The sequence below is a fragment of the Crocodylus siamensis genome, chromosome 1 (genome assembly GCF_052110815.1).
Source record: "Crocodylus siamensis isolate JL-2025a chromosome 1, ASM5211081v1, whole genome shotgun sequence".
NCBI classification, from domain to species: domain Eukaryota; kingdom Metazoa; phylum Chordata; order Crocodylia; family Crocodylidae; genus Crocodylus; species Crocodylus siamensis.
In genome coordinates, this window is record NC_143395.1 from 55,539,316 (window position 1) to 55,562,009 (window position 22,694).

The 22,694-nt window shown below is 42.8% G+C and overlaps 1 protein-coding gene across 3 annotated transcripts in view; it reads right to left on the reverse strand.

Moving 5' to 3' along the window:
* Positions 1 to 16,082, reverse strand: part of LMBRD1 (LMBR1 domain containing 1) — a 211,592-nt gene extending 195,510 nt beyond the window's left edge. Inside the window, exons 1-3 of one of the 3 annotated variants that reach the window (XM_090034614.1) lie at positions 15,723 to 16,082; positions 13,153 to 13,329; positions 287 to 347 (exon numbers count right to left, since the gene is read on the reverse strand). In XM_090034614.1, coding sequence (XP_089890740.1) covers positions 287 to 347; positions 13,153 to 13,179 — 88 coding nt within the window. In that variant the 5' untranslated portion in view covers positions 13,180 to 13,329; positions 15,723 to 16,082. Of the gene's footprint in view, positions 1 to 286; positions 348 to 13,152; positions 13,330 to 15,239; positions 15,358 to 15,712 lie in introns of those variants that run through there. The other 2 variants (XM_090034620.1, XM_090034608.1) reach the window with 2 other exon arrangements.
* Positions 16,083 to 22,694: the final 6,612 nt, after the last annotated feature.

The window sequence follows — 22,694 nt, forward strand, 5'->3', positions numbered from 1 at the left end:
CACTAATGTCTATATTGTGCATGCATTAAACCTGCTAGTCTGTTAATATAGTCTTTCCAGTACATTTATGATGTTGTTACAACTGTAACAAAAGAAAGTGATCCTCCATTTATAAAGCAAAGTGTATGAGAGATCCCAAATACACACTAATCCCAAGTTTAAATCACAAAATAACTTAAGTTGTATCCTCCTAAAAACTGGCTTACACTTTAGATAAAGAGTGGTGAATGCTTGGTTTAACAACAAGAAATGATTATTTTTCAGAAGTCATTTAAAAAATACTCACTGTAATATCCATATAATACTGTGTCCTCAATTTGTCTTGAAACATTAGCATCAGCCCAGTCCTAGTAAGATTGAAGGAGAAGAGGTTATTTTCTTTCTAAACACTTTATCTACATAAAAAAACAAAACAAACAAACAAACAAAAAAAAACTTATAAAAAAAATTAAGTATGGTTTACCTAAAAAGCATAAAATTTGTTCTCATCTTTTCTAGTGCTACGAGACCTCAATAGGTTGAGGAAACAATTAAGAACATGGTAGAAAGAATGCATGTTTATTCTGGATTAGACTGAAGAATTTATGCTTTCATACTTTATTAAACCAACTCATAGCTGGAAAAATTCTTCTTGGCAAGCTTGTGAAGAAGCTTGCTAAGAAGAATTTTTCCAACTATTTGAGTCGTTCTGATGGAAAGATAATCGGATTTATCCAAAAGAACCTTATTTGCCCATGTCCTTAGACCAACGTGGCTACAGCCTACACCCCTGAAATAAGAGCAAGGACGGACATTTAATTTCAGCATCACAGACACTATTTTATTGTGTTTACAGGTGTTCAAGTGCCTCACAGCCCAGAGTACTGCAGAGCATGGCGAGAACCTATACTGCCAGCACAAGAGTTAGGAGGTTGGTATATTGATATCCTAAACTGCTTTGCTTCCCCTCCCTACTCCCACAGCGTACAGAGATTCCAGAGGACAAAGCCTACTGGCTGCCTAGGGAACTAAACCCACTAGACTCCCACCTACTTCCCCCAGCCCTCTCAACCAAGAGGGTTCAATTTTCACTTCCAAGCTACAATGCGACCCTGCACCCACCTGTACTGCAGGTCCATGTACAGATTATTCTATTGACTTAGTTTTGAAGATGAGGCCATCATAAATACTGTATTCTTGCATACATCCCATCCCTTCCCGCCCCCTCCTGCCCAAAAAGCCAGCTGCTGGAAGTTGGAGTGTGCATGATGTGCAAGAAATATGGTAAGAGCAGGTTCCACCACTTACAGGTGAACCCTACAGTGAAGTATGCAGGAAGCTACAGGGAGCAAAACAGCAAGGCGGCTCAGATCTGCTGCTACTCAGTAACTGAAGGGAAGTGATCTTTCCTTGTAGTTTCCCTTTCAAACTGGAGATGTGCATTATATTTCAGGGTATATATATATGCATGAAATATGGTAGCCTTGGTCATGAACTATTACTTGGTCATGGTCTATTACTGTTTGGAAAAGAAAAAGAAAAAGAAAAAGGTTATTCCCTAAGGTCAAGTTTTGACAAACTGAGGGAATTAGTTAGTGAAGTCATGTGGAAAGAGGAGTTTAGGGAAATGAAAGGAGAGAACCTTGAATTTCTTGAAGTCTAGTGCAGCAAGTCCAGAGCATGCTGTACTTAGTGGCACAGAGCTGAAGCCAACCAGCACTTCCAAGAGCCTGTTTAACTCCTGTGCAGGCTGGAGCACAAGGCCACATATGGCCATACAGACATGACCGGGTTTGCTAGCCAGTTCAGAATAGGAAAGTCCCCAGTGTGGGAAGCAGTGCACATGTCCCTGGCTACCTACCACATAAACACAGTTTGTGAACCCATGGGAGGTTAGCAGCAGAAGAGCTCTGACCAGCTCCACTTCAGGAGGGGGTTCTTCCTTGGGCAGGAGACTTTAAAATTTCATCTGCAAAGAAAGCCAGACTACCACACTGCTCAGCCTCATTCACCTGTGAAACTGGTTCAGCCTCCCTGGGGGAGTAGAGTTTGGGGTACTATATCTGTAGGCATGCACATCGCACTTTACAACTACAGCAGTTACACGTGGCACTGGAATTTGTCGAATTGCAGAGAAGTTGCTGTTGTGGAGAGGTTTGCATTCTCCTCCTCCCCAGTAAAAAGCTACTTGAATGCTGCCTTTTTGCAGTGCCAAAAGGACATGTTTCTCACTAGAAATTAAATACCTGTCCATGGCTTGAGAACCACAAAAAAGTTTCATAGCCACCATGGAGTAGACACACAAGTAATCAATATTTTAATGAAGTTCAAAGATGCTGTGAATGAAACTAAACTGCAGCAACATTTTACTTGAAAATCCTCTGACCCCTGATCTTGTCATATTAATACTTTCAGAATCCACAAGAAGTCCTGGACTCCCTCTTCTCTCTGGACTTTTGATCCATGGCAAGTCTGCTTTTCCTCATGTCCAGTGTTTATCCTGTTCTTACGTACTTCCTTCAGACTATGAACTCCACCATGAGTGTAATTCAAGTTGTCTTCTACTTTCAGATTCTCAACTATTTCCTCCTTATTTATGAGCAAGTTAGGGATCTGCCCCACCCCGACTGGTTTCTCTACCATGTGCCCCAAAAGCCATGGCCTAAATATAATCCAGCAAGTTTTGGATTATGCTGTTGGGTCATCTCCCCTAGCACTTATCACAGTAATTCAAGTCTCACATAAAAAAAAAAAAACAAAAAAAAAAACACCCCATCAGATCCTGTTATTTGGATGTTTTAGGTTGTGAAAACATTTTTAAGCCTTGTATACCTTTTCTTTCTGACTTGGTAATTTATACTAGATATTCACAGCAATATTCCCCTTGCCATCCCCCCTTTACCTCAACTCAGACTTTCAAACAGGTCTACCTCACACAATTTCTCCTTTCCCCAACCTGCAGTCACAAAACAAGGTGGACTGCCTTGTTGAAAGACATCCCTATGGCCAAAGAAACAAACTTTGCAGGCAACATCTGCACAGCAAGTATTCGTCTCTAGAACACTTCCAGCTCCTGACCCTCACTGACCAGAGCCATGTCCTCCACCCCAACCTGCAAAGCCAGGAAGTCACTTTGGGTTTGCCTAGGGTCATACCTGGCAGCATCAGGGCTTATGTGAGCCAACAGCCTGAGATAGCATTCAATGGACTAGGGCAATAGTTCAACCTTTTCAGGCTCAAGGCACCCCTCAGAAAATACCAACTCTTCATTTTCACCTTTCTGAATACAGAAAAAGAGCAATTTTGTGGCAAAGAACTCAGGAAGACCGTAGCAGGTCAGAAGGTTTGACCCCATGAATTCCGATGTAAAAGCTTCGTATTTACCTTGTAAACCACGTTTATATATTCAAGTGCCTCACACTGCATGGTACCCCACAGCACCCCAAAAGCATCTCAAGAAACCCCGGGGTGCCACTGTACCCTGACTGAGAATGACTAGACTATGGCATCTCAGCAGCATACCTCCCAAAATAGTGGAGGAAGCCAACAGATGTGTAACTTCATTTCCCTAAAGCGAGTTGCTAACAGGGGGAATGTCCATGTAGAACTCCACTGACTCCCCCCTCTCTCCCCCCCTGGCTTTCAGAAAAAGCAAGCAGAACTTGATGCAAGTTTATTAGCCCTTCCTGTAATAGCATGTGCATTATCAAATCTGTGAACAAGGAGCAAACTTTGGCTCAAAGTTAGACAACAAGTATAAATAGAGAAGGAAATTTTAGACTAGACTAGACTAGAAAGTCAATGACTGCATTCCCCAACATCTAGCCAACACTTGTTAAGTACAGTATAACCTCATGAATCCAGCATGTTCTGGACCAAGCACCTGCTAGAAATGTGAAAGTTCCACATTTTTTAAACCAGAGCAGCAGTGGCTGGTCCCAGAGTTGTGGGGTGGGTGGTTAGCAGTGGTCAGTCCCAGAACAGCAGCTGCATATAAAGCTGCAGAACAGGGTGGTAAATGGCACAGCAGCCACTGCATGCAAGCTTCCCCCCTGCCACTGCTCCAGGACAGGCCACTGCTACTCCCTGCTGGAGAGTAGTTTTAAAGAAAAAAGTGCCAGATTTTCGATAATTCCAAGTTTTTGATGTCCAGATTTATGAGGTTATACTCTACCAAATAACAGATTCCCTAAAAACAATTTGTGGTCAAATATCTAAAGAGATAATCTTATTACATTTGCTACTTGCCAATTTTAAAACAAGTGAGAGAACCAGTGAATTTCAATGAAACTTGAGATTTTCCAAACAACTGAACAAAGTTAAAGTCCTCTATAGTTTTAAAGTACTTCCAGATGAGCAAACCACTATCATAAAATGTACCAGCTCCTCATTCAGTTATTTCAGATAGGCTTCATAAGTCATTAACTCTTCCCTTAGCAGTAAGTGTTTGATATTCACTTGCTATATCTATAGATCCACACACACAACCCCGATTCCTAGGAAAGTTAAAAATATAGGAAAGCATTGCTAAGTGCTAGGTTCCACCTGGTTGAGATTGTTCTCTAGCCTGGAAGATTTGCTGTATACATATTTACACAATTACATAGTTTACCACGTATTATGCCAAAGTTAATCTAATAAAAAAAATGTCTGTTTTCTACCTCTGACTACTGTCAAATTATAGCTGGATGAAACCAAAATGAAAATCAGAAATGCACATAGATTGCACTTCAAGTAGTTTTAGTTAAATAAATCTACTTTGTTTACATGCTTAATATTTTACAGCAAGGTTCAGAAAGCATTTTGTTTATATACAAGTACACACACACAATAAAAGTATATTAAAATATTTTTTAAAATATGTCCTAAACTAATGGTTTAGCACATAGGGCATTTTCCCCCCACATGTACTCTGGGTTTTTTGGTTTGCCTTTTTTTTTTTTTTTGGCAAGGGATTTTTGCTCTTTAAAAAAAACAAAAAACAAACAAAAACAAAAAAATCAGAGCAACTCCGAGAGCACCTCCAATTGAAGTGCCCACAGCATCTCCTATATCAACATCCCCATGCTTCAAAAGGGCAGTGGGGGCATTTTAACTAAAGCTTACTTAGCAGGGATGCTGATGCACGAGCCTGGCTGGAACATACCAAAACAGCACATTCCAGCAGACTCAATTAATCGAGGCTGCTTGGACATGTTGTAATTACAGCATATCAGAGAGCCTCCAAGCACATCTACAGACACCCATAGTGATCAAATCCTCTGGACTGCTCCCAGTAGAGAAACAGAGCATTAAGCATTGCAAAGTCTAAGCAACTACCCCTCACAATAGAATCCAAGAAAACTCAGTAGTCTAGTCTAGGCCCCTATACCTAGAGGGGAGGGGAGAAAGAGGGTAAAAAACAAGGAACCCACAGATAATCCAGAACAGTCAGCACAGTGAACAGAGAGCAAGAGCACCTAAAATCCTACACCTTTTCAGTTTACACTGCAGTCAGTGCTGCAAATGCACTCGTTATCAACTGGTATCTAACACCCAAAACCTCAGTAACAGGCACCTTTCAAGAAACTAAACAGAGCACACCATTCTAATGGCAGCCATGGCATCCACCAAGAGAATGCCTTAAAGCAGACTATAACTAGAACAGCTCTTCTGCACTGTGTGGAAAGGAAAGCAAGATTCCTAAAGCCCAGAAGGGACCAAGAAGAGGGTTGGGCACTAGCCTATTTGTTGGGATACAGGCAGCCCTTGGACTTGCAACAACTAGTTCCTGAAAACCATGTCTTAGGTTGAAATGCAACTCAGAACCAATTTTCCCCATAGGAACAGTGTTATGAATGGGGGATTGGTTCCTGAACCAAGGCCCAATACCTTATTTTTCACCCAAAATAACCCAGAATGTTGTACTGAATTGAGTAATATATTTAAACATATTTATATTGTAAATAGCAATCATATTGATTTGGAAGGACTTAGAGGTGACTTTGCTGGACTTTTTGGAGGGGATCTTGGTTGGAGTCTGGGCTGCTTTCTTAAAGAAGAAAAAAAAAAAAGTGTCCAAGGAATTTCGGACAGATGCTCCCCAAGACAGAACGAACTTTTTCACTGGCCTGACATCAAAAAGTCAAGACAGGGTGTCAATTTATAAACGTTTTAAGTGCCATTCATTGCAACTCAAAAGATTGTAAGTTGAGGACTGCCTGTACTCACCTAGGGCAAGGAGCCTTTGATTCTGCCCTAAGCATTACTTGTTTAAATACATTTTATACTAAACACTTGGATTAAAGAGAGTCCTTGGGATGACAACCAAAACCCTAGGACCCCAAGCCCTCAATGACCCCCTCCCACACACACCTCCTTGGAAAGAGAGATAACACTGCTTTCCTTCTTGTACACCGACCCCAGAAAATTTACAAGTTTTCTGTACTGTGACCCAGCTCCAAAGACGTAGAGTTTAACACTAACCAGCTTTGCCAAGACCCAGACATTTAGAACAATTCTCCAGAACATGAAGTGGGTTTGAACCTGCTCAAGTGGGGAATGACACCAAGCTGGGTGCCTCACACCTTCCTGAGGAAATATTCCAGATCCCTGCCTATTAGAGAAAACCAATAGAAAAAGCTGAGTGGTACTGCAGACACTCTGGAAGGAAAATCTAGAATCCAGAATGACTTGGATAGACTAGAAGTAGTCCACAACTAATAAGATAAGATTCAGCAAGAATAAGTGCAAAGTCCAGCATTTGGGACAGAATAATTGCCTTCAGAAATACAGACTGGGGCATGACTGGTTAGACTGCAGTACTGCAGAGAAGAACCAGTGGTTCCCAGCAAACTAGTGGTTTTCAACTGTTTTCATTTGCAGACACCTAAAAAAAAAAATTAATGGAGGTGTGGACCCCTTTCAACTGTATAGGTATTCACACACTTTTGTTTGATTAGTCATCTTTCGCATACCTTAGACAGTCTGTGGACCCCCAGGGGCCCACAGACCACAGGTTGAAGACTACTACAGTAGACCATGAAGTGAATATGAACCAACCATCTACAACTGTTGCAAGAGGCCAACAGCACACTAGGCTGTATTAAAAGAAGCATCACCTGCAAATAAAGAGGATGACTCTTCTATTCCATTCAATGCTGGTGAGGCCCCACCTGGAATAGTTTTAGGCCCTGCAATTCAGAAAGAATGTGCACAGTTTAGAAAGAGTCCAGCACAGTAAAAAAAATGTGAGAGAGAGATTAGAGCCTAGAAAACAATACTTGTGAGGATAGGGTAAAAACTCAAGCTATTTATCTGGAGAAAAGAAGACTGACAGGAGATTTGATAAACAGTCTTCAAATACCTAAAGAGCAATTGCAGCATAGATGGAGATGAGCTGTCCTCTGTGGCCATAGGGAACCACACTAGGAACAATGGTCTGAAGCTTTAACCAGAATTTACTCTGCAATAAGGTGAAACTTTCTGGCTAGGAGGGAGGTACAAGAAAAGCCAGCCCCAAGGGTGGCTGTGATGCCCCTTGAGAGCTACTCAGGCCATCTTTTAAGCATACTCCCATTTTCCTGCCTTGCATGACTTGACGTTAGTTTTTATTTAGAAATAGAAGGCTGCCCCAGGGATCCCTGAGCAAGACCTCATCTGCTTACAAGCCATGGTCTAACTGCTCACTGCCTTAAAGGCAATTTTGTGGTCTCATCTCCCCTTTTAGTCATAACCATACCTCAGATGTTACCAATTAACACAATATCAATCAATCAAATGGACCCTTGGCCCCAGTCCACCTCACTCAGCACCTCCATGGGTCCTGGGCTCTCTAGCCTCATCTCAGCCCCTCTCTGGGCCCTGGGATCCCTAACCCCTTCTCTGCCCTGCTCCCAGGCTCTGGCCTTACTTACAGGCCTCTGGCCCTACTCCTTCCCCATAGTTCCCCTCCTCCACCATGCCCCCCCCCCAAGCTTCCAATCGCTGGACCTCCACTTCTCTTTAGTCCCACCCTAAATTTACAGTGTTATCCCAGCCCCAAGGCTATATTACCCACAAGCTTTCTTGGTGCCCATCAGGAGTCTCCCATCTTCTGTAGCCTGCTCAGGAGCACGTCAGCCTCCAGGGACAGACTGCCTGCCCAGCTCAGGACTTTGACTTATACATGAACTAAGCCTACCACCTTTCTGGACTGGCATCTCCTCCAATTGCTGATTAAGCCCACTCTGCAGCCTTTTTCTTAATTAACAGGAGCATTAAGCTTCCTGTTACAGTAGTGAAACACTGGAACAGGCAATCTAGAGATAATAAATTTTCAAAGTTTCCAAGGACAAAGAGCAGGTTGGGCACACATATGACTGGAATAGTTTAAATCACAGATGATTCCTGCCCTGAGGTGGCAGGGACTAGATGACCTTGTGAGGTCCCTTCCAGCCCTACTTTCCTATGATCTTGTATCAAGATGCCTCCACAGTTAAAGAGATACTCAGTGAGGATTTTTTTTTTTCAGCTCCCAATTGATTTCAACATCTGAATGAAGCAGTCATTGAGTTGAATTAGCCAAAAAGCTAAAAACAGGGCAAGTAACCGCCACTCTGTGGCACAGGTGCTACAAGTGGCACAGGCAGCACTGTGGCAGATAGGGCAGGGAACAGAAAGAGCATCAACTCAGGCAAGGAGGGGGGAAAAAAAAAAAAAAACCAACCTGAAACAAAAACAAAACAGAAAACAAGAACAGAACATCAGATTGCTCAGGGAATAAGGCAAGGAATGGAAACCTGAGCAACAGATTGGATAGAGGAATCAGCAGCATTTGGGGAGGGTACAGAGCTAATTTGTGGGACACCTGCCAAAAAGGTTGGAAACAGTCTCACTCTACAAGAGGCTACTGCTATCAAAAGCTGGTTTAGCACTTCAGCTCAGTGGTTCTCAACCTTTTAGACTTGAGATACCCCTTGATTAAAAAAAAAGGGAGGTACCAGCTGTTAGCTTTTACTTTTTCTGCTTACAGAAAAATAGAAAGTTTTTTCTATTGCAAACAAAAGCAGAAAGACCAGAACTATGAATTTCTATTTAAAGTCTCTGAGTTTATATCTGGAAATGTAATGGTGCCAATACTGTGTGGCAACCAGCTGCACCCTCAAGAGGATGCGAAGGTGCTTTAAGGTGCTGTGGCACCCTGGTTAAGAAATCACCACTCTAGTTCCAGGAACTTAGCTAGTAGTTTTCTAGTTAAGCAGTTTGACTTTCTTCAAACAGCTTGGTAGCACACGTGTACTACTCACTTAGCGATGAAGTTTGTGTCTTACATTTTTTTAATGCGAAATAACACTCCTAGCATTTTTTTCTATCCACTGTTTAAACGTAAAAAATGTGTGTGACAGTTACTAAAGTAGTATATTTGTACAGATACAGTTACCAGCATAAAATGGTGCTTTATACTAGAGCAGGAATGTCAAAGATACAATCTGCAAGCCATATAATCTGGGCCAGTGCTGCCCAACATACACAGCACACACTGAGCCTGTCTGGCATGGGCTGTATGCTTTACAGGGCCAGCCTGGGGTGGATGCTGCTTAAGATGCCAATGCTAGATTACCCCCAAGTGCTGGATTTGGAGCCAGTTCAGATCAGGCCCCAGGACTATCCCCACATGCCAGATCCAGTCCAGCACAGGCACCACATGTGGCCCCAGCTGCATCTAATCTGCACTCCTGGCTGGGGCTGGATTTGGAAGCCACTCCCATGCTCTTAAAACCAAAACAGCAGGCCAAGTGAGTTTGACAACACTATAAAAACCACATCTCTTACTTAGAGGAATGCAGTTTGTCCATCTAGATGTCATTATGCATGCAGAACTATAACAGTATAGTCTGTGTGTAAAGAGTGGCACAATTTGTGTTTAGATAACCCTTAAGAATTAAAAACAATTCTAAATTTGTCATTTCTTAAGCCTACTCCTGGAAATAGATCTTAGACCATAACCCTTTTTCATAAATAACTGTCAAGTTGTATTGAGTTTCAGAAGAACTTAAGCCTTAATTTCTCAGTATTGTTTAAATCAGACCCTGTTAGTTCTTATGAGATAGAAGTATACACAAGCCACCTTGGCCTCAGCATACAGAGCATACTTAAGCACACACAGTAGCTTCTCAAATCATTGCCCTACCACACAATTCATCTAGGAAGACATCCTCAATACCTATTGATTGTAAACAGAAACAAACAAACAAACCAACCCCTGCCACAAGATGCATGCAAATTTAAAGGGCAAAACATCCAGGAAGTCAAAAACTCCATAATCAGCTGTATGGTAGTAATTTTAGCACCTTTTAAAATGTATAGCTTAAAAAAATCAGATACAGCTCCAGACTTGCTTAGCAAAAGGTAAAACAACCCATTTGATAACTAATTGTCAGAAAACAAGATGAGCTTTAGAACATGTCTAGAAAAGTTGAAAGATACAGATTTCGGCAGATTAAGTCCACTAGTACATAACCACAAGTAGATGGAGTTCAGTAGAAAATTAACTCTTAGCCCATATGCTGTTACTTGTAACCCTGATTTAGGATCACTACAGGAGTTAGGTTTTAAGCAAGGTTTAAGGAGAATGAAATATTGGTTATGCGGGGGGATGGAAGTTCTTATGCATAATAATAAGCGCTAGTTCTTTCAAGCCAAGTATTCACATTTTCTTAAAAAAAAAAAAAACGCCACACAAACAAACACCACACATGCCAGGAAAGGTATTCCTAGAACAGTGGTTTTCAATTTATGGTCCACGGACCCATGGAGGTCTGCAGACTCCTTACACGTGGTCTGCTAAAAAAAAAGTATAATCAAAAGTATGTGAATAACCACACTTACACTTAAAGGGGTCTGGCACCTCCACTTGAAATTTCCAAAGGTGTCAGCAAATGAAAAAAAAATGTTGAAGACTACTGCCCTAGACTATGAAGTCCAGTCCCCTGCACTCAGAAGGCAACCATTCAGCTAGCATCCTAGGAACTATTTACTGTAGTTCTCCACACACACCCCACCAACAGCCTCAAAGTACCTTATGGAAACAACCTAAAAAAAAAAAAAAAAAAAAAAAAACCAACCCTAAAACATGCCACAGATATTCTAAAGTAGTCTTACTGATGCCTTTCACAACTGAACAGTACTTCCTTATATCTACAGACAGTAGCTTCTCCAATACAGAATTCACATTTACTTTCAATTCTTGTCTCAGCTCTCTACAAAGCAGAAAACTGAACCAATACATATGGTGCCCTCTCCTCCATAAGTCTTAGAAGTTTAGATAAGAGTACATAACAGTCAAAGTTAAGCATTCAGTTTTTTGGGAGGTTTGTTTGTTTTGGGGGGAGGGGGAGGAAAAAAAAAAGGAGGGTTCCTTCCCCCCACCCTTGATTTAAAAACCAACCAATGATCGATCCCTCTTCCAATACCTCCTTAAAGCGTGACAGAATCAGAACCAATCCAGGTCAACAGCTTACTCTCCACTCCATTACTATGGCAATATCAGCCAAAGGGTGATCACTAATAAAATGGGATAGTACTGGATAACTGTCTAATATCTCCCCCCTCCTTAAGTTGAAGGGTTTAAATACACAAAATAAGTGAGTTCACCACGTCATTCTCTACACTGGGGACAAGGTTCATATCTAAGCAGATCTGAATGTTTGATGAGCGTTTCATGAAAGGGAAAAGCAGAAAGTAGAATAAAGATATTATGGAAAGCCAGTTTGCCTTCCAGAATTAAGTGCAGAAGAGTGCAAGAATTCTACCTCCCCTCCCCTTACAGCTCCATAACGGAGTATTCAGAACCAACTAATAGCTTTGCTACACTAAGTATCAATCATTTTCTCCCTTGCCAGTTACAAAGAGATTCAGGTATAGCTTTCTTTGACCTTAATTGGGAGATAAACCGGTGCAAGTTCTTATTTATCAAGGATGGGTACTTTGACCCGATATGGTTTTAGTTGATCAGAGCCACCTCTTCACTATTACTCTGGTAGAAGAGCTTGATTGGACATGATCAAAAACAGATATTCCCTTTGCTCTTAACAGAAAGAATGGAGACTGCATGGTTTTCAAAGCCCCACTCTGCTACACTCAAAACAGGCTCTCTTTTCAGAAAATTTGAGTCAACTGTTTTTCATCTGGGTCAAGGAGAAAAAAAAAAAAAAGTGCAGAAGCTTTGAGAATCCAAAGTGCAGCTAGCACTGCTTGCTAATGAGGTACAGGTGGATGGGAGTAAAACTACAGGCAGGGCTAGCTGAAGGAGAGCATGGAAGCAGAAGCTTATTGAAACAGAAATCTTGAGAGCCTAAAGGGAGAGTGGCAGGGTTTTGCCAATTCTCCCCCCATTTCAGGTTAGGAAAAACACACCACACACAAACTGTAGCCCCTTTGACTTCCTTTGCAGAGGGCTTTGAATAAAAAGGCCTGTTTGGAACTTGGATAGATGTGTTGCTGTAGCTCATGCCAGATTCACCACCTTTTTACCTGGACTTGGATACCTGCCCTCCTGTTCAAGAATATGCCTCTTGTGATGCCACAAAATGAGGAACAGTGCATCATCTGTTGAACTTAAACTCAAAAAAGAAACCAACCAACAACAAAAACACTTCCTCTTCCATGAATATACATCTTATACTGTCCTTAATGACACCATCTCTATGTACTTTTGCAGAAGAGTCATCTGAGGTTTTGCTTTTATACAAGTTTGACTCAACTCTTTGGGATAGACCCATCTTGCTCTGCTCTTAGCATTTGTAATGCTCTCTTAAGCACACCTACACAGGCTATATTGCAGTCTTGTCATTTCTATTCATGCAGTATTAAAATAACATGCAAATATGGACCAGACGCTCTTTGTGTATCTGTTATAAGTGTGTTAACAGCATCATATTTATTTTCATCTGAGTTTATAGCACATATACATTATGAAAGTACACAAAACAGAAGTTACTTAAGAACTATAAAAGAACTGTTAACAATACTAGCCTTCCATTAAAAAAACAAAGACAACAACAAAACACACACACACACTCACACTCTCCAGCCACTAAGATACTTAAATGCAATTCACATAATTTGATCTTCTGAATATAGCAACAAGTGTCCTCTATCCACAAGACAAAAAGTTTTGACCAAGATGTGGGCATTCCATAAGCTATTCAGTACCTTAAATGTACCATTTGGATTTTTCATATATGAAACCAGGAAGATATCCACGGGTAGAAGGGCCGAGGAGATAAGCGCTACTGCCAGTGCAAAGATTGCTGTGATGGTGGAAATCACTTCACTTTCTCGTCGACTTTGGTACTTGCGTACATAAATCCAGCAGAAAGCCAAGATAACCTGACAGAGAAAGAACAAGACGACAGGATGAGTTGGCATTGCCAGCTGGGTGCCACTAAGCCTCATTCAAACAACAGTGCTCACTATGATATAGCATGTTCTTTGCACTGGAACTGGCACCACAGAGAGGCTGTAGAATCTCCATCCTAGGAGGCAGGTGGATAAAACAACATTTTTTTTTTTAATTTAAAAAAAAAAAAAACCAGGTGAATTTAAATCTGTTTATTTAACCATATTGTTTTTATTAAGAGGCTTAACAATTTGTTTTTGGCTTTTAAAAGCAATTAGAAGGAACACCACTTACTACACCCCTGATACCAATATCTCTTGCCACCTTGATCAGAAGAATCTAGGCACCCTGTTGTATGGTTCCTGTACTTGTGCAGCTCTAAGTTGAATGAAACTGAAAAGATGAACATCTGCGGTGTAACACTGCCCTCAGCCTCATAAAGTTTGTAGCCAACCTGCAAATGCCTGATGTGTTTAAAAAGTTTCTATCACCTGTGAAAACAGGCTAGAAAATTAAGTCGACAGTGTTCAGTAAGTACACAGAGTAATTACAGGAGGAAAAAAGGAGTGAAGTGCTGTATGCTGCATCGAGAGTACTGGTTATTTCATTCACATGAGTTGCAGAACATGTATACAATAAATGAATAGCTGTGGCAACCCATAATGGTGAATCCTGTGAACTGGTTAGTCAATACTAACTTTACAAACGAGCCTTATACTTCAGAAGCTATAGATTACTAGTTACATGAGGTTTAGGCCTTAGTTCATCACTTTAATTCTTATTCATATTTCATACATTAAATATGGAACTTTAAATCCAAAGTAAAGCAGGTCATCCAAATAAAAAAAAACCTCATATAAAGATAGTTTTAATTTATGTCAAAGCTCAAAAATATCATTACAGAATAAGTTTTATAATCCTTATAATTATATACTATGAGACAATATATTCATGTAACCTTGGCAGAAGTTTTATAAATAGGTTACAATAGACCATGGACTATATTAGGGGCCCAATCTTAAAGGGTTGCCATAGGCTCCTTTACATCTTAGTAGAAAGACTAAAGAATGGGACTACCCAACCAGACTCAGGGCTCAATCTAAAAGATCCCATTAAGCATCTCTGATGCTTAGAATCAGCTCTCAAACTGTGGATGTCTCCAGAGACCACAGACAGAGAAAGTTCTTCAGGTAAATGTGCTATCTTTTATTAGACCAGCTAAATAGTTGGAAGAGTTGCTCTTTGCAAGCTTGGGGGCACAAACACCTTTCTTCAGGCATAGGGAGAGTTTGGCATCTTCAGAGAAAACATCTTTGTTAACAGCACTGTATGGAGACAAGAGAACAAACTCAATTCCCCACCCATCAGCCCCCTCCTCTCTCCACAAGTTTGTGTACACACAACCAAGCCTCTACCACTCTAACAGTGCAAAGTTTCAAGAAGTTAAATGACTAGGGGACATCAAACAACAAGAACACACTTGTTGTAGAAAACTGGTTAAATCGAGGCTCCCTGGCCAGTGACTTAAACCAACTGGATTTAAATCAAACCCACCCTGCTTGGAGGTTTAAAAAGACCCAGGTAGACGTAACCTTGGCTGGGAGGACGGAACTGGGGCAGGCCGAGCTTTGGGCAGGGGGGGAGGACGGGGCAGACAAGGTCCCATCCAGCCCCCAACTCGCTACGGCTCTGCCCGGCCCTCCACACAGCCCCGAGACTACAGCCGGCGGGTCCAGCACGGGGGTTTCCACTGGACACCTCCACCCGCCTCCCGCAACAGCCCCGCTCCCGCCGCCGGGCACGAGGCCCCGGGGGGCGGAGAGCGAGCGTCACAGGAGACAGGCCGCCCCGCGCGGGCCAAGCGACCGCGGCCTCCCCGGGGGCGGGCCCCGCCTCCTACCAGCAGCGCGAGGCCGAAGAGGCACCAGCCCGTGAGCAGGTCAGACGCGGCCGCCGCCGCCATGTTCGCTTCCGGCCGCGCAGTAGCACCGCCCCGGGGCGGGGCCCTTTAAGAGGGGCGGGAGGAGAGGCGTCGGTTACCATGAGCACCGCCAAACAACCGCGCGTCGCACAGCGCCTTGCGTCACCGCCCCGGAGGCCAATGAAGGGAGAGGGCGGAGCGCAGGGGCACGAATTGCCAGCGGCGCCTCGTTTCAGTTGTCGGTCCCCAGCCCTGGGAGCGCGACAGGTCTGGTAGAGGCAGTCATGCGAGGGCGTAGGGTCCCGGGCCGGGCGGAACTCAGCTCTTCCCTTCCCAGTCTCTCCAGAGCTCCTCCCCGCCCCTCAGTCCCTACGCTCCTAGTTTGTCCCAGCCTGCTCCAGCCCGGTCACCTGTATCCCCCCAGAACCACCCCCGGGTGTCCTGCCCCTCACCTTCACTGACCCATCAACAAAGCTGGCAAAACTCTGGTGAGGCTTCTTGGCTGCAGACTAAGATCAAACGGGGGCATCCGAATTCCAAAACCTCCGGGTTTGGGCCTGCACGTAGGACCCTGCCAATGGGTTTGGGAGTCTCCGAAGTCCCAGAGTGAGCGCCTGGGACGGAGGATGCTGGCTGGTTGTAGCGCCGTACGTGGCGTTTACAACGACTGAGTTCTGCCTGCTCAGTCGATACCCTTTCTGGAACCGCTAAGTTCTCCTCAGTCGATATGATTTGGATCATGGGCAACTGATGCCTCCTGAGTCTGGAGGAGCACCAGCAGCTGGCCGGGGGGCCTCCCATCAACCCATAGCTGACCTGGGAGTGGGAGCGTGGGGTGACCGATCGCCAGCCCCGGAAGCGCCGGCAGCAAAACCGGAAGTGCCGATGGCACTTCTCTCAGCACCCGCGCTCCCGGCCGGCACTGATCTTGGGAAGGCACTGGCCCACAAGGGCCTACCTGGGGGGGGACACGTGCCCCAGTCCGTGCCCCTCCTACACGTCACCTGTGATTTGGAGCTGATTTAGCTGGTATGACCTGGAACATGAAATAAAGTAACTAAAAAAAAAAACTGGTGAGGCTGAAGGTCCAGGTAGTCCTGCAGATTGGCAGGCCTGGCACTTAACACTTCATTTCTCTGTGCTCCAGCTAAGGAGGGAAAGCAAGTCACACCATACCACAGCAAGGTGAACGCAGCCAAGACAGAGGTGCCCCAATAAAACCAGGAGTCCATCACAGCTGATGACCTGTGGAAACCACCAATTAGCCCGGGACTAGTTTGCAATCAGAAATCCCTGGTAAAGGTTATGATAGTGGATACTTTGGCCGGTATTCATTTTAATCCTCCAAGATTTTAATGTAATTGCCATAATCCCTCTAACTGGTGGTTCTCTGATTCTGTGGCCATAGGAATGGGCAAGGAATTCTGTGCGTTTCTCTCCCTAATCACAAAGTCTGCAGGTCAGAGAATCTGTCGCAATGTGTCAAAAAGTCCCCTTCCCAATGCTTGTGGGAGGGGAAGGCATGAACATGTGCTAATACTGGGAACTCCCCCTCTTTTGAGGGGGAGAAGGAATGTACAGCCTCCAAGACTCTGGCAGCTTCAACCTACAAGGAAACACTATACCTACATGCCCATCCACCCCCTCCTATTTCTTGCTAGCCTCCAAGTGAATTGTGTGTCTGCTTTGCTTCCAAGAAATCTGGTGATGAGTAGGCAAACACAAGGCAATGGCAAATCTTTAGGAATCCTTGTCTAAGATTGGAAGGAAGGGAGGGTAAGCAACAAAAACACAGAACTAGGTGGGTGACAATTTCAGTATATTCATTTGTTTCCAAAATGATTACATGCAGTTCCCTGCTGCAGAATCAAACATTATTTGCCAAAGAGCTCAACATTACATTGTATTTCTGTAGTCCAGCATATTTATGAACTTCTTTGGGAGTCTGACATACATTTAAAGATGTACAGAGCTGATTTTTGGAGACGTTAAATCAACAACCTGCTTTATATTCATGTCCTTAAAGGAATCAAGATGCATGTTTTTTATCCTGTTGGGAATTTAACCCATGGTCTCTGCTTTCATTTTTACTAGTGTTATTTTATTCAGGCAAAGAATTTAAGTTATGGGAAGAAGATACTTTTCCTCTGGCATCTTGTGACCAAAGGCAGTTGCTTATGGTTTGAAGCCTGAGCACTCTCTCTTTTTTTATAATCAAAGGCTAAAGTATTTTATTCTTCTTTCTCTGGTCTCCTGCAGTTATTTACTTCTAAAAGTGAATTTTCTTGAATCAGTGCTTCTTCTCTATTGCTCTTTTCCTGCATTTTTACTATTTTCTCCATTCTCTCTTCCATTGATTTTCTGAGGCTCCTCCCAACATTTCCCCTAATTCTTGCATCTCCTTTTCTCCATCTTCTTCCTTATAATTACTCCCTGCTGCCTTGTTTGTTTTCTTCCTTTTGCCCGTTGCCTTTCACTTAATCTTTCTCATGTTAGCCTGCACCTTCCTTTTCACCTACACATTGTTTCTGTTTCTCTCCTCTTCTATTACTCTTCTCTTATATTACTCGTCCTTCTTCTAATCTGCATTATCCTCTTCTTCATTTCTGTCTCTATTTCTTGGTACAGCAACTGAACATTCTTCTTATGTAAGTGGTGCTTCGTTTTAATCATGGAAAAATGTGGATTCGGGGGGGGAGGTTAACCAAAAATTGGGATTTTTTTTAAATTGGAGAAAACCAGGATCCCTGGTTATGATGATGGAGCTATCCCAGTAACCATCATTACATAAACACCTTAAGGATGTCTTTGATTAGATCTTCATCCCTGTAAAATTCACTTAATGGACTTTAAGCACTGCAAATACTTATGCAAACAGTAAGTATAGTTGTGAAGGTGAGCACCGAGGGGTGTTTAGTCAGTAATGCTGAAGAAGGCCTTGCATAGATGATGAGTTTTCAGAAGCTTCTAATGAATGGCTAATAGGGTTAACAGATACAACCTTGAGGCCTCATGTGTTACAGTCACCTCTCTAATGTCAGAGAGAAGCCATATATGGAAATGATTTCTTTATACGCTGGGACAGTAGAATAACTGAGGTGGGGGCGACCTGGGCAGCAGCCCCAGGAGATGCCTTTGTTGGGACAGAGCACAAAAATAGTCATCACCACAGCAGTGGCTGATCATGTCACTGTGATTGGCATGACAGGACCCGCACTGCCTCATGAGTCTGAGCTACCCAGTTACACCTCTGGTTTGGGAGGATTGGAGTGAATCTGTTTTGGTGGTAGTCCCACAAGGTCACCTTAGCCCACTCCATTAGTAGGAAAAGATACAGTTCACTAGCACCTCATTCTAATTACTATTATTTCTTGTGCACCAACCTTACCTCCAGTGCTGTTTAGATAAAGATATCACCTTTGACTTGAGAATTTTCTCATATAATTCAAATAAGTAAAACTTGTAACTTCTTGCTTAACAAGTAACAAGTGTTAAATAGTTCCATACATGTGAAAATGACAAGGAAATTAAAAAGTCCACTAATAGCCACCTAGACTCCCTCCTACATACCAGAACTTTATGCGATTGTGTAGTTCAAGACTGAACTTTATTTCATGATCTCATACTAAGGATAACTTTACTGTTTCTTGTACCTCTGAGAGAAAAAATAGAAAAATCTTCATGCTTTCTGTTCTTAGGCTGTTTCACTGCAGCTGCCTGTCTAAACAATTTGAATTAATATGTGTAAATATTTACTGAGATTAAAAGATGTTAAAATGGTTCATTTTTTAATGATCACAGCACTTCTAGTATTTTAGTATCCATTTTAGTCTGCCCAGTGAAATCATGTTATATTATGAAACGTAAATATACCTAGATTTTGGCATTGACTCAGTTTGCAAGGGAAGCAACCGTAAAATGTTTATGAAATTGCCATTATCTCTAAACTGTACAAGATGCTTTTTGTTATGAAGCTTGCAAATTAAAACAACAACAAAATCTATGAGAACAGAAAATACATTCAGTATTGACCTCTAAACCAGTTAGAGACTATTTAAAAATGTAAATGAAACTCCAACTGAAATCAAACATCTGATTAAAGGACTTTGCTTCTTGGATTCCTCACTAGCATCTTTTTAGCCTAGAATTATAATACATGTAGGGCCATGTTCCAGCTAAAGTAACTGAAAAACAAAGCTCGTATGTGACTTTCCAGGACATGACATAGGCAGTTAATAGCGGAGCCAGGAATGCCATCCTGATCTTGTACTCATACTCAGTGATTTATCTGCAAGGCTACCATGTTTGACACACAAGACTTCAAATACCTTTACTTAATTAGGCCAACTAAAATACTGGGTTAATAATGCTGTTATCCATCTTAGTCAACTGCTTTGACATGGATTGACGAGAGCCACTTCCGCATAGTGATCCCTGGTAACGTTTCCAACAGCCAAGAACTTCCAAACTGACAAAAAAGCCAAAGCACATAAAGATAAAGATACGGAAACTGTTTTTGTCATACAAAAGAAGAACTGCTTTGACATCCAAAAAAAATAAAAGCAGTATGAAAGTGGAAAATGTTATCGTGAACCACTTTTTTTTCAGGTTGAGTAAACACCACAGTAAGGTTTAGCCACTTGGCTGGGAAGTGTTCTAATCTAGTGCATTAGTCACTGTTTTAGACAATGGGATTTTGTCTTGAATCTGATACTTAATTTGCAGCTCTTACCAACTTTCTTTTTAAACTTTTATTGCAGAGTGAAGTTTGGTTATGTTATACATGGAAATATACCTGAGTTTACTATATAGTGAACAGCCATGTCTTTCAGATAGTTGACTGTTACTGTGAAACAATGAAATTAAATTCTAAAAATAGTATTGTATTATTATAATTATCAATCTTAAGTAAGCATAAATGTGAGCAGTAATCAAGACAATGCTTCTTTGTCTTCCACTTAACATTTATCCTGAAATTCCAGGGTCAGCCCAAAACATTACAAACTGAACAAGTAAATGAAAGAGAAATAAAACACACTTCGCAACAAGTCAGTTTTTAAATCCAGTTATGCTAAGTAGGCAGCAGGCCAATTCTTCACAAAATGTTGCTGTTTACATTTTCCTCTTCCTGTTTGGAGATGCCTGCAGTTAGAGCAGATGGTCAGTAAAAGAAGCCATTCTATGGGGGGCAGGGGGGTGCCCTGACTCCGACCAAGTTGGAGAGCAAGGGGCCCTCACTCCTTCCTTTGCTAACAGATGACACCAGGTAAGTTAAGAAGGCAGGCTGCCACCTACAAAAGTACATTCTTGACTTTGTGGAATATTTGACCATGGTGGTCAGTTGACATTATTTGATTGGTCAGTTGCCAACCCTAAGTCTATGTATGATATTTTTCCACCCATGAACACCGCTGTCTTTGGGGGAGGTTTTTTGTTTATTTCGGGGGTGGGGGGGTTTCCTTCTGAGGCCTTGGGATCTAGGCCACAACTAAGACTAGGAGGGTTATATCACTGTGGTGCACTGATGCTTCTGCCAGGTCCCTGGCTAACGAGTCTTGCTCTTCAGGTCTTCAGACAAATTTGGCATCAGGAAGGAATGTTTTCTATATGCCAGTTTTGGCACAGACTGTGGAGGAGTATGCCTTCTGAGCAAGGGACATGGTCCTTTTCCTAGGATCTTCTGCCCTGTCATTTCAGTAGCAGGGCTCTTATCTCTCTCGCTGTATCCTGTGGCAAGTTATGGAGTGCAATTTGGGTTTCAGTGTTGTTCCTTGTGGCTGTGGGTAAAAATTTGAAGTGGTGATTTTGAGGAATTCTTTGGTTAGTTTGGTTAGGAATTCTTTGCCTGCAAGCACAGAGAACCGGACTCATGATCCTGAAGGCCTCTTTCAAACCTTTGGCTGCCTATACACATGCAGCAAGGCTGCTCCGATGCGCTGAAGTTACAGTGCTTTGGAACAGACTCGATTAATCAAGTCTGCTGGAGCGTGGTAATTACCATGCTCCAGCAGACTCTAGTGTCATGTGTATCAGTGTCCCCACCCTAAAAAATGGTGGCAGGGGCATTTTAACTAAAGCTCATTCAATGAGCTTTAATTAAAGTGCCCCCACTGACATTTTTCAGCACAGGGATGCTGATACATACGATGCTCGTGGTGTTTTAATTAGAGAAGGTCTCAGAGCCATTCTGATTAAAGCCACCCCTCTCCCCCAAGCACATCTATAAACACCCTTTGTTCCTATACAGTGCAGGGCATTAAGGTGCCTGTTCCTTTAAAGGCAGAAACTGTCTAGAGAGATGGCCCTAGCAGTCAGGCAGGAACCCCATAAGTGCAGGTTACTGTGCCAGCAAACTCATGAGGGAATTAGCCTGCACCTGCAGCTGGTCAGCTGACTGGAAGAGGCAGGGCTCTGGGCCCATATAAACCCCAGGGCTGGGACTAGAGAGTCAGTTCCCTGCCAGCAGTCAAACGGGAAGGAGCTTCCAGGGAGGAATTGCCCAGAGATGCTGCAGCTGCCTGATATGCTGCACTTAGGGCTAATGGGGTACTCACCAAATACTCTCGCCTACAAGGCACTTAGTGCTGGTGTAGAAGTTTGACTCTTTTAAAGGGGCAGAACACACCCTGAACTTTTTGTGTTATGTTATAGCCCAGGGGCTTACGTTTTGGTTACTCTCTTATAAGACCGGTAGATTGGGCTGATGCTATTGAGGAAGGAGGCCTCACTGGGGACCAACTACAGTGTGGAGACCCCAGGGCCAGGGTGGGTGCAGGATTTGGCGTGTGGGGACCCAAGTGCCAGGGTGGGTGCCGAGAGAGAGAGAGACAGGGCTGCGGAAAGCCCAGTGATGACCAAAGGTCAAGCTAAATTAGGGCCTTGGAGGGACAATGAGTGAATGCCAGCTGTGAGGCTCGGGGCATAGTAAAGGGACGGTTTAGAGCTATGCATCTAGCCCATAAGGCTGAGGGTGTCCTGAGAGGCATCCATTTTGGAACGGGACCCAAAAGGAGTCCAAGAAGCCACAGAATTCAGCAGGGTCCATAAGAACCGTGCCCAATATAAACTCAAGGGCAGACTCTATATTCATAATAATCACTAACAAGACATGGCAGGTGAGAAAGAGGGTGCCCATTAGGCAGGATTGGCATGGTCAAGGGGACCTAGGGGTCTCACAGCCATCCCTAAGGACCCTGTCCCATGACACTATATTTTTACACAAAAGTAGCACATTTAGTGATATGACTCTTGTCTGTCACGTGTAATATTTTTTACCCCTCATCTCCCCACACAAAGAATTTTATATCCTCTGAAGTGTTTTCTTTTGCTGCATTTTTTTATGGTGCTTTTTAATATGCATAATCCTATGTGTTTATATTAAAGAAGGCAAAGCAGAAGAATTGTATCCAAAAAATGTATCTTGTTCTTGATGCA